This window comes from Solanum pennellii, chromosome 10, assembly GCF_001406875.1.
Source record: "Solanum pennellii chromosome 10, SPENNV200".
Classification (NCBI taxonomy): domain Eukaryota; kingdom Viridiplantae; phylum Streptophyta; class Magnoliopsida; order Solanales; family Solanaceae; genus Solanum; species Solanum pennellii.
In genome coordinates, this window is record NC_028646.1 from 11,114,222 (window position 1) to 11,129,598 (window position 15,377).

General features: G+C 35.0%; 1 protein-coding gene across 9 annotated transcripts in view; it reads right to left on the minus strand.

Moving 5' to 3' along the window:
• LOC107031898 (DNA mismatch repair protein MSH5) overlaps positions 1-9,442 on the minus strand; it is a 36,012-nt gene extending 26,570 nt beyond the window's left edge. For 2 of the 9 annotated variants that reach the window (XM_015233394.2, XM_015233393.2), the window contains exons 1-14: positions 9,148-9,415; positions 8,948-9,012; positions 8,079-8,110; positions 7,642-7,736; positions 7,424-7,504; positions 7,275-7,347; positions 6,686-6,749; positions 3,756-3,910; positions 3,520-3,621; positions 3,421-3,448; positions 3,290-3,321; positions 3,164-3,221; positions 2,852-2,938; positions 2,398-2,454 (exon numbers count right to left, since the gene is read on the minus strand). In XM_015233394.2, coding sequence (XP_015088880.1) covers positions 2,398-2,454; positions 2,852-2,938; positions 3,164-3,221; positions 3,290-3,321; positions 3,421-3,448; positions 3,520-3,621; positions 3,756-3,910; positions 6,686-6,749; positions 7,275-7,347; positions 7,424-7,504; positions 7,642-7,736; positions 8,079-8,110; positions 8,948-9,012; positions 9,148-9,175 — 957 coding nt within the window. In that variant the 5' untranslated portion in view covers positions 9,176-9,415. Of the gene's footprint in view, positions 1-2,397; positions 2,455-2,851; positions 2,939-3,163; positions 3,222-3,289; positions 3,322-3,420; positions 3,449-3,519; positions 3,622-3,755; positions 3,911-6,685; positions 6,750-7,274; positions 7,348-7,423; positions 7,505-7,641; positions 7,737-8,078; positions 8,111-8,947; positions 9,013-9,147 lie in introns of those variants that run through there. The other 7 variants (XR_003574861.1, XR_003574863.1, XR_003574862.1 and 4 more) reach the window with 7 other exon arrangements.
• Positions 9,443-15,377: the final 5,935 nt, after the last annotated feature.

The window sequence follows — 15,377 nt, forward strand, 5'->3', positions numbered from 1 at the left end:
TATATATATATATATATATATATATATATATATATATATATACATACACACACACACAAAAGAGAACCTTAGGCCTGCCTACGTGGCGCCATCACAAACAAGGATTCCGTTTTAGTTTATTAATTTCCAAAACTAGTCTTCCCCTTTCATGAATAGTTGTGACTTTTATGAAAAGTTGTGACTTTTTTGAAGAGTTGCGACTTTTATGAAAGGTGGTGGTGACCAATCTAAAGGGTTGTGACTTTTCCAAAGAGTTGTGACCTTTCCGTAAGGCACAATAAGCATTTGTTCACACTACCCTTTGTTGTCTATAAATAAAGGGATTTCCTCTCATTTTGAAACAACAAAAATTATGAACTTTTTCTTCTTCTTCTGCACAATTAAATATTCATGTACTTTAATCTTGTTGAGTGGCTTCCTAACACCATTGTTTTTGTATCAATACGTTGGTGAATAAAATCATTTCATCCTGAGAGGATCTAATTTTTTGAACCCCAAGTATTAGAGGGGAGTAATTTTCTTAAGGGGACACTGTACATTCAGTAGACTCGATTTTTTCCTTTCTATTTCATTATATTTTTACATATCCTGGTAATTTTTTTACAGTCATTAATATATGCTTATGATATTAATTGTTATTTCTGAGTACATATTTTAAACTCGGGTGTTTATGTTCCTGCAAAGTTATTGTGTCCAGTTATATCAAACATACACAAATTGTTCAGAAAATAATCATTGTACTCAATTCCAAGAATTCATGTTTTTATATTCTATATAAAATTCTATAACTTAAAACTAATACATATAAGCTTACATACTATAATCTTCGTGATGGAGAATATATATCGAAAGAGATATGAGGACTTAGGCATGTCTAAAAAGAAGACTATTTTTTCATGGCTTTTTTGCCTATCGTAGATGGAATAGTTTTTTGATTATCAGTTGAATGACAATTTCTTTAATTTTTCAATGGTTATCACCTAGTTCTTAAATAGTAGTAAAAATGTCTGTTTAAAAATTCTATATTTTTCAGTTCTAAATAATAGTCTTTAATATATAGATAGATGGAAAGATGAAAAATACAAATCATAGTTAAACTTAATAAGAGAATTAACATTACCACTAATAATTATTGCTTTGAACTTGGAATCTAGTCTAGTTTGAATGAATAATTAAAAAGATGAAAAACACAAATCATTGTAATTAGTAATAAATGAGGCAATTACAAGTCATCTTAATAATTTATTACTAATTCATTCATATATAATAACACACTTTTAATATCTTAGTAATAACAAATCAAATAAATAAAAATCAGTGGCATTAATCTAATAAACGGGGGGGTCACTCTTTTCATATGCCAGTAATTATTCTAGGATATACATGTACAATTAAAATATTCACATTCCAAACATTTAATTATTTGTTTATATTTTAATTAAGAATTAATTTAAGAAAATGCAAAAGTCATCTACATGTTTATTAAAATGAAACAATTTAACATTTAAACTAAATAATTAAATGCTTTTATAACATTTTAATTTATAGTAAGGGTAAAATTGTAATTCAACTTTTAACTTTTTTTGTTCCCTCTTATAATAATATATGAATAATAATTCTTTAAAAGTACAAATATATATAAGAATAATTTAATGAAATATGATTCTATTGTTAAACTTTAAATCTAGTTGAAGCTCATCTTTAAACTTTTCTTATTGCATCCAAAAGTTTTGGTGGTCTTTTCTAATTGCACCATAAAATTGTGAAGAGTTCTAATGCAAGTGTTTCCTTACATTTAACTAGTTCAAAAGGTATTGTATCATCTTCAACTTTATCATCAACATTGTTTTTCCAATGATATCCACAGTTTGTTCTAAGCACTGGACATCTTAATATACATTATTTCCACCCATCCAATAGGGTTATTAACGTCCACTTTATTGCGGTAACCGAGATCATTAATCATGATTTCAAGTTCATGAATGACGTTTTCACAAGTGGATTCTTTCAAATTCTTTGAGATTTCGGTGTGGAAACACTCTTTAAATTAATAATATTAATTTATCGATTAAATAATATCTCTACAAAATAATAATATTTCATGATCCCGCTTATAGTTATTTAAAGAGGTTTTACTGTACATCTAATGACCAGTGATAAAATGCTTAGCGAGTATAATGCTCAAACTCAGGTAAATGATGAAGGGTAATAAACATGCAATGCTGCTTTTCTAGTCTAAACAAAAAACTTAAATGAAACTTTAGACATGGCACTCCCATGACCCAACATACATCTATGTTTGTTCCTAAATATTGTACTGCTTTAGCTCAAATGGCATATAATTATAAACTTCAAATACTTTGGAGTAGAAATCTTGATGGATGAGAACATATCTACCTTCAGAAAAGCTGACCAGTCTGCACTTGTAGATATAGAACTTGGAGAGTTGAATTTCTGCAGAAGCAAGGAAAGGAGGAAAAAAATAAGAAACAAGATGAAAAGAGAACGAAAGCTAATAATAACACAATGCTTTCAAACTCATTACAAAGAGGGTACAACTTGCATCAAACAGACAATCAGTTTCTATCAGGCTTGAGGCATGTACAGAAAAGCCCATCTTATATGCACACAAATTGAAGAAATAGATTGTGATTTAGTTTGATATACTTCTATGCATTTGGAATAAGAAAATAGTTCAAAATTTGAACAAACAGAAGGTTTCGTCCCGTTATGAATTCCATCCTCTTACTTATTCTGAAAGACTGTTTCTTTGACTGACAATACAAGAAAATACAATGACAGAACTTGGAAAATAAGTACAAGGAAGAGAAAAAGACAAAGGAAACTGAACCTTGAGAACGCGGGGAATATCTTTTACAGACTTCAGTGTTTCACGTAAAGAGACCGAAATTTCTTCAGCGGACAGGAAGAAAGATATCTTCGAAAGTCATGGGGAAAAGAATCATTTTTATGTGTTTTATGAATATAAAATCAATTCCACAGGAAGTCACAATGTTTCATGGTTATCGGTGTTTCAAGTTTTGAGAGTGCCCCAACAAAAAATATAACCCTCTTCTATTCAGATCCTGATTTTGATGTAAGAAAAACTTTTCAGTTGCAGTACTGAAAATGGTTTCCATGTCAAAAAGTTTGGTAAGGATACAGTATCAAGACGCCGATTCAGGTTATCAAGATCCAATATAGGCCTCAGAAACCAGTTCCTGGTGAAAGATAACTATTAGACCAGAAGGAATCAAGTCCACATCACACTGTTTCAAACAAAACTAACCTCAAGAGACGTCTACCCATTGGGGTTACACACTGAGAAAAGTAAGCAAATATTAGTCCAATGTTATTTCACAGCATCTTAAGCCACCAAAGCAAATGGCTACAGATTTAAAACTGTCATCATCCTCAAACCTTATTCATCATCCCAAATACAGAGAACCTGCATAATATTTTTGATTAGTCAAAACTTCCATGGTTGAGTAAACATAGAGAGTGTGGTGCATCATTAACCCTTCTTTTGCTCTGCCTATTCCCATATGGCTCGGATGCTTGTCTATTTGGAATATTTGTAATGCTTCATGAGCAGCTGAATCAACTTTGAGAAATTTGTCACTTAATGTGATAGTCAAGGAACAACATCATTGCACAAATTTTATCCCAGATGCAAAACAGAGACATATGAATACGGAGAGAAATGAAATAAAAAAGCATGAGTAATTCCAGAAAACTTATAGCTTAGAAGATACAGAGAAATCTCGCAAATGCAGTCAATTGCAATTGATGCACTCCCACATTCATTTAGTTCAAGGGTGTCAATGATCCGCTCATTTTCCAGCACAGCTAACAGGCCCCCACTTGCACGAACTTGAACATCACTGCTGACGTCCATCATAGAACTTAGCTGCAATTTCGGAAAGAGACAAATCTTTAGACTACATTTGTTGAAACAGAGATGTAACCTACTAAGCGACCAAACGATAAGATTAAAGTAAGCAATTGAACCATCATTCATTGTTTGCTAGAATATTTTATGCTTTTGATAAAGGTTTACGCATAACTAAAGTAAAAGATACTACACCAGAAAAAACATATCCTAAACACTCGCAGACCTGAATAACCTAGATATCAGGCTTGAGTTGCCAATCACGAGATCGAGCAACTAAATTTGCAGTTAAAGAAGACAACAAAATGCTACTGAAGCAAAACTGGAAACAAGGATATTAGCCAAGTGTTAGATTCTTAACACTGTATATTGATAGTTTTGTACTTGAAAGCAATTATTGGGATAATATTGGAAAAGAAGGAGCTTCTATAGCAAGACAAAGGATATTGGTGAAGTCTACTTTCCATGGGCACAGAAATTTGCCAAGATAAACCCCATAGAGTTTAAGGTCCAAATGAAGTCAAGTGTTAGTTTTGATGCCACTGCAGTTCCTGATATTTCTTTTTCCAAAATATCAGTTCACCATATAATTAACTATTTCTAGTTAATGATTAGTTAAATTTCTAACTGCATTCAACATCTGTATAAAACATCCCTACCGTATACTATAAAATAAAACTTTTATTTTTGAGAAATCGTTCAAGATAGTACAACGACGATGAAGATGTTACTCATAGGATTAAAGTTGGATTGTTGAAGTGGAGAAGTTCCACCGGAGTGTTATGTGATAGAACGACGCCTACCAGAGTGGAAGTTAAATTGTATAGAGCAGCTATAAGACAAGCAATGTTATATGATACTGAATGATGGGATGTTAAACTCCAACATATCCACAAGATGAGTGTTGCAGAGATGGAATGTTAAGATGGATGTCATACCAGATTACATAAGATTTAAAATGACCACATTCGCCAGAAGTTAAAAGTAGCACGTATTGAGGGTAAAATGCAAGAAGATTGCCTGAGATGATTTGGACATGTTCTGCATCGGACCTACCGATGCACCAGTCTATAGGTGTGAAATTATGATTAGTGTGAAGGTGTTCAAAGGGGATAGGGTGGACCTAAAATCACATGGAAGGGAGTTGTCCCGAGAAACCTGCATATGTTTAGCATCAATATAGACGTAGCTAAAAATAGGCACAATGGAAGAAAAATATCAATTAAGTGCTTGCTACTAGTTGAGGATAGGTTTTCGACTTTGTAGAGAACTTCTAACATTACTATTTTATTATTATTATTTAACTTATTTATCAGCTTTATTTATTTAGTATAAAGATGATGTAAATGAGCTTGAATGGAAGTGGGAATTCATATAGCCGACCCCAACTTGTTTAGGACTGAGGCGTTGTTGTTGTTATTGTTGCATTTTATTGCATCAACAATCATAAAAAAAAACTCATTGCACATGCATGAAAGTATTGAAGTAGTTAAGTATCAAAGCATCCAAAGTAGGCTGAGATAAAAGTATGTTGTAAGATAAGATTGTTGTAGACTTCTGGACTAAAAGTTGAGTATGTCACTTGTTCTTCATACTTCACAGAACCTTATCCACAATGCAGTTCATAATATTTTCTAATTGTATAATCCCCTCACATGGAGCCAACAACTCCAGGTTATGTTGTGAAGTTCTACCAAATCAGCAAAAACTAATTGGAAATACATCTAGTAATATTAGATTGATGAGAACAGATGAGTAAATTGGGAGCATATGTGTACCAAAGTTCTTATACGAGTGTAGATCAACAATTTGAAAAAATGAAAATATTTAAGATTTGACAGGTGATTCTAGCAATCCCAATAATCAACAGAATTTTCTAACGATTCAATGAACCTGTGTCATTTTAATCCATGTATCAATGGCAACAATACAACTGTATTGTCAAAGAAGAGATGATTTCCTACAGTTTTTATCAGATAGCAGGGACACTAAAGCATGTGCTGAAGATAAAGATGCTTTCTGATAAGTATTGTCCAAGGAAGAATTCTTCCCTTGTCTTCAATGTTATTTGTATTTTGGCTAAGAACTTCTAACTTACACAAATGTTGTAATTGGTAAATGATGACATGGCTCTGGAAATCCATATGACCATCCTGCTTATATCCAAGTCATGTTTCCTCTAAGAGCTGCCTTCTCCTTTTATTTCTCTTTCTGAGGCATGTTGGGCAATGACAACCAAGACAATGTTTTCAAACATCACGGACCAAGTCAGCAACAATAAAAGAAGGTAGGGATTACTATGTTTACTCATTCTTTCTCGCTCTTAATCATTCTAGTAATACCGTTCTTCTACAAATGCTCTTGTTAAATACGAATGTGAAAGTACCATTGTGGAAGTGTTAGTACGCACCTTTCTTTACAAGTGTAATGAGTTACTAAGTACCTTACCACTCCCCTCGAATTGGAAGTATCAATCAAACCTATCCCCACTTTGCTAAAAGATAGACTGGAGAATCCATATTGCATGATCATTCACTTGAAGAAGCTATAATATTTATATGTATGTGGGTTCATAAGTACTATTCTTAGTTGTAATTGTTACAGATTGAACAGAAGATATTGTTGTCTCAGGAAGTTATCAAACCAAGGTGGTAACCATAGGACACCATATTTGGCAGAAACAACAATATAGCACCTAGTGTAACCAGTCCACTCCTTGTGTCAACAAGAAGAAACACGTATTCAGAGAATATAAAGATGCATAGAATTAAGGCAGTAACCCGTTTGACTCACAAAAGCAGTTCTCTCTTTAATGTTCAAACCATCATCCATCCCTGTCACTTGAAGGTACATCAATCTGTGATCCAAAAACAGCCTCCATGATAAAATTACTCAAAAAAAACACTGAGAAACAGGTCAATCCATCAAATCACAATGCTAACCTATAAGTTGATGAAGCAAATTAGAAAAGATAAATATGGTGTGCATTGATTCCCTCTACCATGGTAATAATCTACCTATAGAACTCCATATGCAAGAGAAGAACATTTCAATCCTAAGGCTGCACCTCCCCTATGAAAAAAGAAAGATAGAAATCCTACTTCTGAAATTATCCACTACCGAATATGTTCCTAAGGTACTTTACTGTCCAATGAACAACTGAAAGGAGCACTGAGATAGTTTGTGTCATGTAGTAGTTATATCAGCCCGTACAAACATTTATAATGACATCTGAATCTTATATGATTTACCAGATAATTACTGCTTTTGATGCACCAAGGACTGCCCATGACAGAACTATATTCAACTTGGACGAGCAAACAAAAAGAATGGGAAATAAAGAAAATGAAATCTGTGGATATACTCTTCCACTGTTTCATACCTATGCCATGCTTGCTCATGGCTGAATAATGAACTTTTCACAAGCTTTACAGAAGGAGCATCACTTGTACCATCTGTGTCACATCAGAGTATAGATAATGCTTCCACAAGTAGAAAGATCAACATGCCAATAATAATCTGAACACATACCACTTCTCTGTAAGGCTGCCAAAAATGATTCCTCACTTTTAGTACTGGTATAGATTGTTCCGGGTTTAGCCTGATATTTAACTGAAAAGAGTCCAACTTTCAGCGAACGTCATATAAATGCATAAGATAAGAAATCAAGTTTACTTTAGAGAAGTTACTATCGAATATTTTCTGGGAGCTTTAATGCTTCCTCAAGAATGTAAAACAAGAGTTCATACCCATATCAACCAAGGAAAAATCATGACTTCCATCTTCATAGATTTCCAGCACATGGAGTTGGCGTGCACTGGCATCATAATAGGAAACTCCAATCCTTGAAGAATAGTTTCATTATTAGTCAAATACTAATTCAACATTCAACTCTATTGCTAGCATCTCTTTTTTGTTTTCCCGTCCTACAGGCATTTTTTCACAATCAAGCTTAAGAAAAAGATTTTCCTTTCCTTTTATTGACTGTTTCTCCCTCTTATTTTTACTACAATATCAATGATACAATCCAATTATCAGATTGAGTCTTGTTTTCAAAGATACATATAACATATGAAGATGGTGTATATCGTTATTATCATTGTTTCTCTCCCTTAAGTCCATTCATTCATGAAGGCCCCAAAGCAACTGCCGACATTTTAACAGAATCATAAACGTCATCAATCACCTGTGTCCGTGCATAACACATGCCATATAAACCTGAGCCACAATGGAAAAAGTTAAATACGTCTGGTCACTTGTAATTGTATATCATTAGATTGAATGTAAGAAAGAGAACTGGGATTTTTCAAGTAAAGCTTCAAGAAGTGAAATAGCAAGCATGTTCTGCCTGTGAGTGTAGCAAGCATCAATATTGTTGTTCTAAAACATAATAAGCATAATTCTTGTGAACATCAAGTAAATCATTACCACCATGCAAAGACTTGAAAATGATAAACAGAAGACATTGAGTTTCAACTTTCCAAAGTGAGTGGTAAACAAAAAGTTACATCATATCCATTAAATTATCATCTAAAACAGACTTCTCAGTTATCAATCAAACAGGCAATGGAAGTTAAACTTATCGTGCTATGTCCTGGCCAGAACTTTCAAATGCTTTAGTTTATTTAGCAATGTAAAATTGGACGATCCACGGGCTAAAATTTCTCAGATATTAAATTAACATATAACATGAATAAAGCCTCATTTGTTGATTCAAACAACATTTGATTATTTAACTTCTCTATAAACAGACACAATAACAATCTATAGTAATTAGGACTAATCCAATATCTGCTTCCTCAAGCAGATTTCTGTATCTACTCGCTGAACAGATGCTTACTTACATAATGCAATGTAGGATCAGTACATTATCAGGTAGTTGACAACTAATTTTAAAATTGGCTTATCCATGTACCCTATCCACAACACCAAACAGATGACAAATTTGTCTTAAACATGTATTAAACATAGATGCTCAAAAGTCAAATACATTCTGCTTTCTGCAAAGCAATTTTCACAGGTTAAGAACTCCAAACAAGCTTGTTTCGTACTTACCGTGGACTCTTCCTCTTCTGCCAATTCAGGTATAGATGATCTTATCTGCGATTGCTCGTTACCATCTTCACACATGACAGTTCAAAAACAAATTACTTGAAATAAAACTTCAGCTATAGAATAATACATCAAAAATGCAGATAGATAACCGAACAAACTTAATTGTGAGTATGCAAGTGTAGCAAATGATTATTTGTTACCTCGATCATGTGCAAACGACGCCTCCATTTGTGGAATCTATAGTACGTAGGGTTAAGCAGGAAAGCGAGTAAAATGCAGAAGCGAAATTTCAGTGAGAGCAAATGGTAGTGAGGGAGAGGAAATGGCGGGAATGCGCAAAATCGGAGGGGTTTGTGACTATCATGGACTTAGGATTTGAATTTATAGAGAAAAAGGGGAATATATACAATTGGTACTGACTATACCGGGTACACTGGCAGGCCGTTTATGGTTCAATTTGGATGGTTTTGGACTAAAATAAAAATAAAAATAAAAATCAAATTAATTTTGTGGGTTTTTAATTATCAAAAAACAAATCATCAAACTATATAAATGGTATAATACATTCATTGTTTAGGGTTGGCAATGGGTGGTGCGGAGCGGGTTGAGATTGTGCTCTGAAAGTTTTGATAGTTTCGCATAATAACTTTTCATTTTCAACCAGCACAATATAGATTTGTCCGTATAATTTTTTTAATATTTTCTTTTTTAGTTAAGTTGATGCTAAAAATAAATTTATTTTTCATTAATTTAATAAATAATGACTTAAAATTTTATTTTTTAAAGGTCAATTTGGAAACATGTAAGAACTTGTATTAATTTTTATTAAACTATTTTCATTTACTATCTTGAATTTTTTTAGTAATTGTAAAGAAATTATCTTAATAAATAATGTTATATTGCTCTTATAACAAGTAAAATATTCAAAATTAAGTTTGAACCCACATAAACTCACATATACCGGCTTCCCCCACATTAATTTCAAAAAGCACCGCCCCGCACAACCTTAAACTTCATCCCGCATAGCCTCCGCCCCACCCTATCCTGCACCGCCCCACCCATTGTCATCCCTACATATGTTATTTAATTTCATTTCGGCTGTCATTTATGTCCTTCAATTTTAGGTGTGTACGAGTAAAAAGTTAATTTTATATAAAATTGAATAAGCAAATACATGTATTTTATATGACACGTTACACATAGGATGTCATGTAGGACACAAATGCTTAGGTAGGACATCACGTAGGATGTATCGTCTATTTTGTTCAATATACTAGTTTAAGTATCAATTTGTACACACCCAAAATTGAAGGAAATAGATGTTAGGAAGCCCCATTTCGAATTCAGTCAGGCTTTAATGTGAATATCAGATATCGAATGAAGAATTAAAAAAAAACACTTCATGCATTATGCTATCTATATATGTAAATTGATATCCACAAATTTTGGTTAGGTTTTTATGAAGCATAGTTATATTCCTCTATTTTATTTTATATTTCTACTATTAAAAAAGAACTTTTCAACTTATAAATCGGTATTAACCTTTTGAATTACGCTTCGACTTTATATGCATCTCATTTCAACTGAATAAACAAACCTTTCAAATTTTTTTGAGACATGATTATCAATTTTTAAAGATCAAAATATAATATTAATTGAAGAAGATAAAGATGAATGAGAAAAATATGAAGTGAATAAGAACACATATTTATTATTGAATAAGAGACATCATTCAAGTAAAAAGTTAAGAAAAATAATAAAAAGAATTATAGCTCATTTATTTGTGGGCTTACTATCTTAATTAGAGTATTTAGAGTGTATTAGACTAAGTTAATCGTATGGGTTGACTGTTCGCACATTTATGAGCGAAAAAATCGTTTTGATATGTATTTTTAGGAAAAGTTTCTTTTGATATGTAATGCCAAAAAAATGTTCATTTTGAATCAGACAACCCTAACACCTACACAACTACAGTTGAAAGATGCAAGCTCTTTATAAATTATTTTGTATGAATGATATTCATGCAATAGTATTTACTCTAGGCTGTACTACTAGTCAATCAAATAAAATTATTTGACATCATGTTAAAAACCGGGCTATCATTTAGCCAGAAAAATTGTAAGTTGTCGAAAAGCCAATAATGATAGACCTCAATCTAGTATTTAATTTTTTTCTAAACATTTGTGAAATATTTATGGCCTATAAATATTAATAAATATTAAGGATAAATATAAATATTTTATTTGTAAATGTTTTTGTAAGCGTCTAAAGTTTCGTCCCTGAAAAACTGCAAACAGAAAAGGAAAAATAGTAAGCAAACAATAATATTTGTATTTGAATTAACGTGAGGGTTATAATCTTTATAAAATATCTCAAAAAGATATATAATCCCCTGATTCTTCTCTTCACAGATGTTCTTGATTTGGCGAAATACTTGCGGCTCAACACTTGGAGCGAAGACTTCTTTGTATGCTGAAGACTTGCAGATCACCACTGAATAGCAACTATGTATTTCTGTATGTATGTATTTTTTTTGTCTTTTGGTCAGAAGAAGACCTCTTTATATAGGCTTGAGTTAGGGTTTTTGGGGTATTTTGGTCCGAGCAATTTTGACCCCTGCGCCTGAAGAATATGGATTGGGCTCATCTTGTCAACTTAATGGACTGGCCTAAGTGATTTGGACTTGATTTAAGTCATACAATTTTGACTTAGATATTAATTCGATTTTATCAATCAGAAATTTGACTTGGTCAACGTATGCTGATTTAAGATTTAATCCAAATTTAATATGAATTTATCAATAAAAATCACTGTCTACAAATGTCCCCTACTTCGAGGCTTGTTGGGGTGCTCAATTTGTCGAACTTGTAAAGACAAGCCTTGAGTATTTGTGAAGCAAATGTTTTTTTTATTGTAGTTGATCTTTCACGAGACATTTGAAGCTTCATGTGAAATAACCATGTCGATATGTTGAGGTCAACATTTATGAGAGTTTTCATGACAATATTCTCTAATTTGTAAGAGGTCATTTGACTTTCGGTTGTTTAGCAACTCATTTTTGACTTGAAGTGTTTCAAGCTCATGAAGACTTATCACATAACATTTCTTCATAGTGTGATAATTTCATTTGGATCATCAACTACGAAATGATCACTAATTAAATGAGCAAGGATTGCATCCACAAGCTTGACTTGGTGATAGAGACATTGTTGTTTCAACGCAAATTTTAGGCTTTCACTTGAATAGAACGTAAGGAATTCAAATTCTCATGACGCGAGTTGATATACCGTGGTTTCACGGTATTATTAATACTTTTTCCTTAAGTTTAGTGTGTCCAAAAGCCTTTTTGTGCTAATTTTTATATAAGTTTCTCCTTATTTGAAGGAAATCTGTTCAAAGATGTATGCGGAGGTTTTTGAGCGAAGAAATGCAGAAGAGACCACCTACGGAGCTTGTGACGGTCCGTCATGCTTGTGACGGTCCGTAGGTGGCAGCGTAGTGCAGCTGCTGAAGGAAGATGGGGAAGTCTGACCAAGTGTGGGGTTACGGAGTCCATGACGGTCCGTCGTGTCTATGACGGTCCGTCCTGCAGGTTCGTCATGAAGTTCAGAGAAGTAATCCCAGTACCCATATTCCAAGATTTGAAGTGTTTTGGAACGAAGACCCTCGACGGACCGTTGTGCCTATGACGGTCCGTCATACTTGCCGTCGAGGGTAATGAAGAGAGCAGCAAAAGAAATTGCATAAGTATGGGACGACGGAGTCCATGACGGTCCGTCGTGACCACGACGATCCGTCGCGGGGTCCGTCGACCCAGCCGCGTTTTGACAGATTTCCAGCAAATAGAGTCCTTGTTTAATTAGGTTTTTATTTTTTATAAATAGTTCGAAAAACCTCGTTTTTGAGGTTAGACTCTGGATTATTTGGTTAGACTCGGGATTATTTGGTTAGGCCCTTGATTATTTTTACACTTTGTTAGACTCTTTGTCCTTCAATTAATTTCAGTAATTGCTTGTTGGTGATTTTTGTTGATTAATCAAGCGAACTTTCGGATTTTACTCTTTCTCATTGAAGTAAGTACATGAATTCTTATACCATATATTTGAATATTGTGATTATGACTATGGGTAACTAAACTCCATAACTAGGGTTGTGGGAACCATAGGCAAATAATGAGGTAAAACCTAACTAAAATAACAATTCTAGAATAGTGTCTTGCATGTATTGATAATTCTTTCGCTTAGAAGTCTTTTTAACGGATGGCCAACGTTAGAACTCGCCTTAATGCTACTTGCCGGACCAAGGAGGTAGATAATAGGAAAAGAATTATCAACATAGATTTAGTGTATACTATCTAATAGGCTAGTATTGATTGGTACGAGGTAATAACTTAGTCAAATATCGAATACGATGCTTAATATGAGGTAAAGATAAGGGTTAGGATAGCAACACACGTTGCCGGACCAAGGTGCGGAGTGAGATTTTCTAGATGCCGGACCAAGGATTTAGAAATACATAACTTATCACTTTTCATGCAAGATACTAGAAAAGAATTGTTATAGTTAGAATTATCAAGTTATGAACCTGTGGGGAACACGTAAACCCTAGAAGGTGTGCCGGTCAGTGTGCCGGTCCTCATCAAACTTGGAGGCAGTGACTACGCCGGACGCCACCTTGTTGGGTGTGGCTCTGGTGGCACGTGAAGCACGGGAAGGGGTGAAAGTGCCTGGGGGCACATACTCGGGGTCACGCTCATCATCAGAGCCAATGACCATGCGGGCAGACGGGGCGATAGACTTCGATCGCCCGCGTGCATAGATTCGATCTTGCTTGGGTGCCATAGTAGATAGTAACTGTAGAGGATCAATATTAGTACGAATAGTGGCAAACAAGACAAGCAAAACCACACAAAAAAAATTAAAATAATATGACATTTCTATAGTAACAGTGACACACGACGGGCCTGGTGACGGCACGTCGTGACTATGACGGACCGTCATGGAGTCCGTCGTGTCTTACTTAGACTATGTATATATGGAGAACCCTGAAGGAGAGTCTCTGACTAGTATGACGGTACGTGCAGGACGGACCGTCACAGGTACGACGGTCCGTCGTAGGTGTCCGTCAGAGGACACATGAAAAAAATGGAGACCCTTAGGAGAGGGGTCTCTGACCATCATAACGGTCATGTAGGACGGACCATCGTGGGTATGACGGTCCGTCGTACTCGTCCGTTTGAGGACACTTAGAAAAATGGAGAGAGACCCTTAGAAACAGGGTCTCTGACAACCAGAACGGTTGTGCAGGACGGACTGTCGTGAAGACGACGGTCCGTCACATGTGTCCGTTGGAGGACACTTAGAAAAAAATAAGAGACCCTCAGGAACAGGGTCTCTGACAACCAGAACGGTTGTGCAGGACGGACCGTCGTGAAGACGACGGTCCGTCACATGTGTCCGTTGGAGGACACTTAGAAAAAAATGGGCAGTGGGGTGTTAGGGCATTTGGAACGGACCCTACGACGGTCCGTCGTGTGTACGACGGTCCGTCATCGGGGTCTCGTTCTGTAGATCAGTGACAGAACTGGGGGTACCCCATTCATCCCCGATGACCCAAATCGAATTTGTAGTGTTTTGGACCTACATTTGTCTGACCCAAATACCTAGTAAACTAGTAATTGAAAAAGCACCTATGTCTAGGGTTGTAAACACGACAATTTCGGAGATTTTTAACCTAGGTTAGACAGAATTTTATATAAAAGAAATGAACATATCAATAAAAACTAGGCTAAAACTAATTGATAAGCAAAAATGCAAGATAAATGAGTAGAAATTAAAGACACATACCTGAGATTTGGAGAAAAACAAGATGGAAAAGTATTTGGTGACCGAGAAGACACCCACAGCAGCAACTCCGACTAGTAGATGATAACTTTTAGGGCTTTGGAGGATTTTGGGGGAACAATGATCGGTTATGTAGAGGGAGAGATTTTGGAAGATGAAAAGGGAGGGAAATAGGCGGAATAGTGAAGGAATGGGGGTGAAATGAGGGGTTGGGGGAGTTTAAACGGTATGATTTTGAAAAAGCCTCCAGCCGGGTCGGGTCGGGTACGCCTCATTAATGACGCGACGACTCCCCGACGACGGTCCGTCTCAGTTGTGACGATCCGTCGTTGGGTCCGTCGTGTGTGCCCTAGTTTGAGAATAACAGAAAGACGTACCTGGCACGACGGATGCATACGACGGTCCGTCGCAGGTGCAACGGTCCGTCACTGTATCCGTCAGTGACTGCTGCAGAGTAATTATCTGCAGAATTTCCTGGTGATGTGCCTGCAAATTTAAAACCCATTAGTAGAAAAATGCTACCATTACTAAAAAGACTATAAGTATTGGGTTGCCTCCCAACAAGCGCCTGATTTAACGTCGCGGCA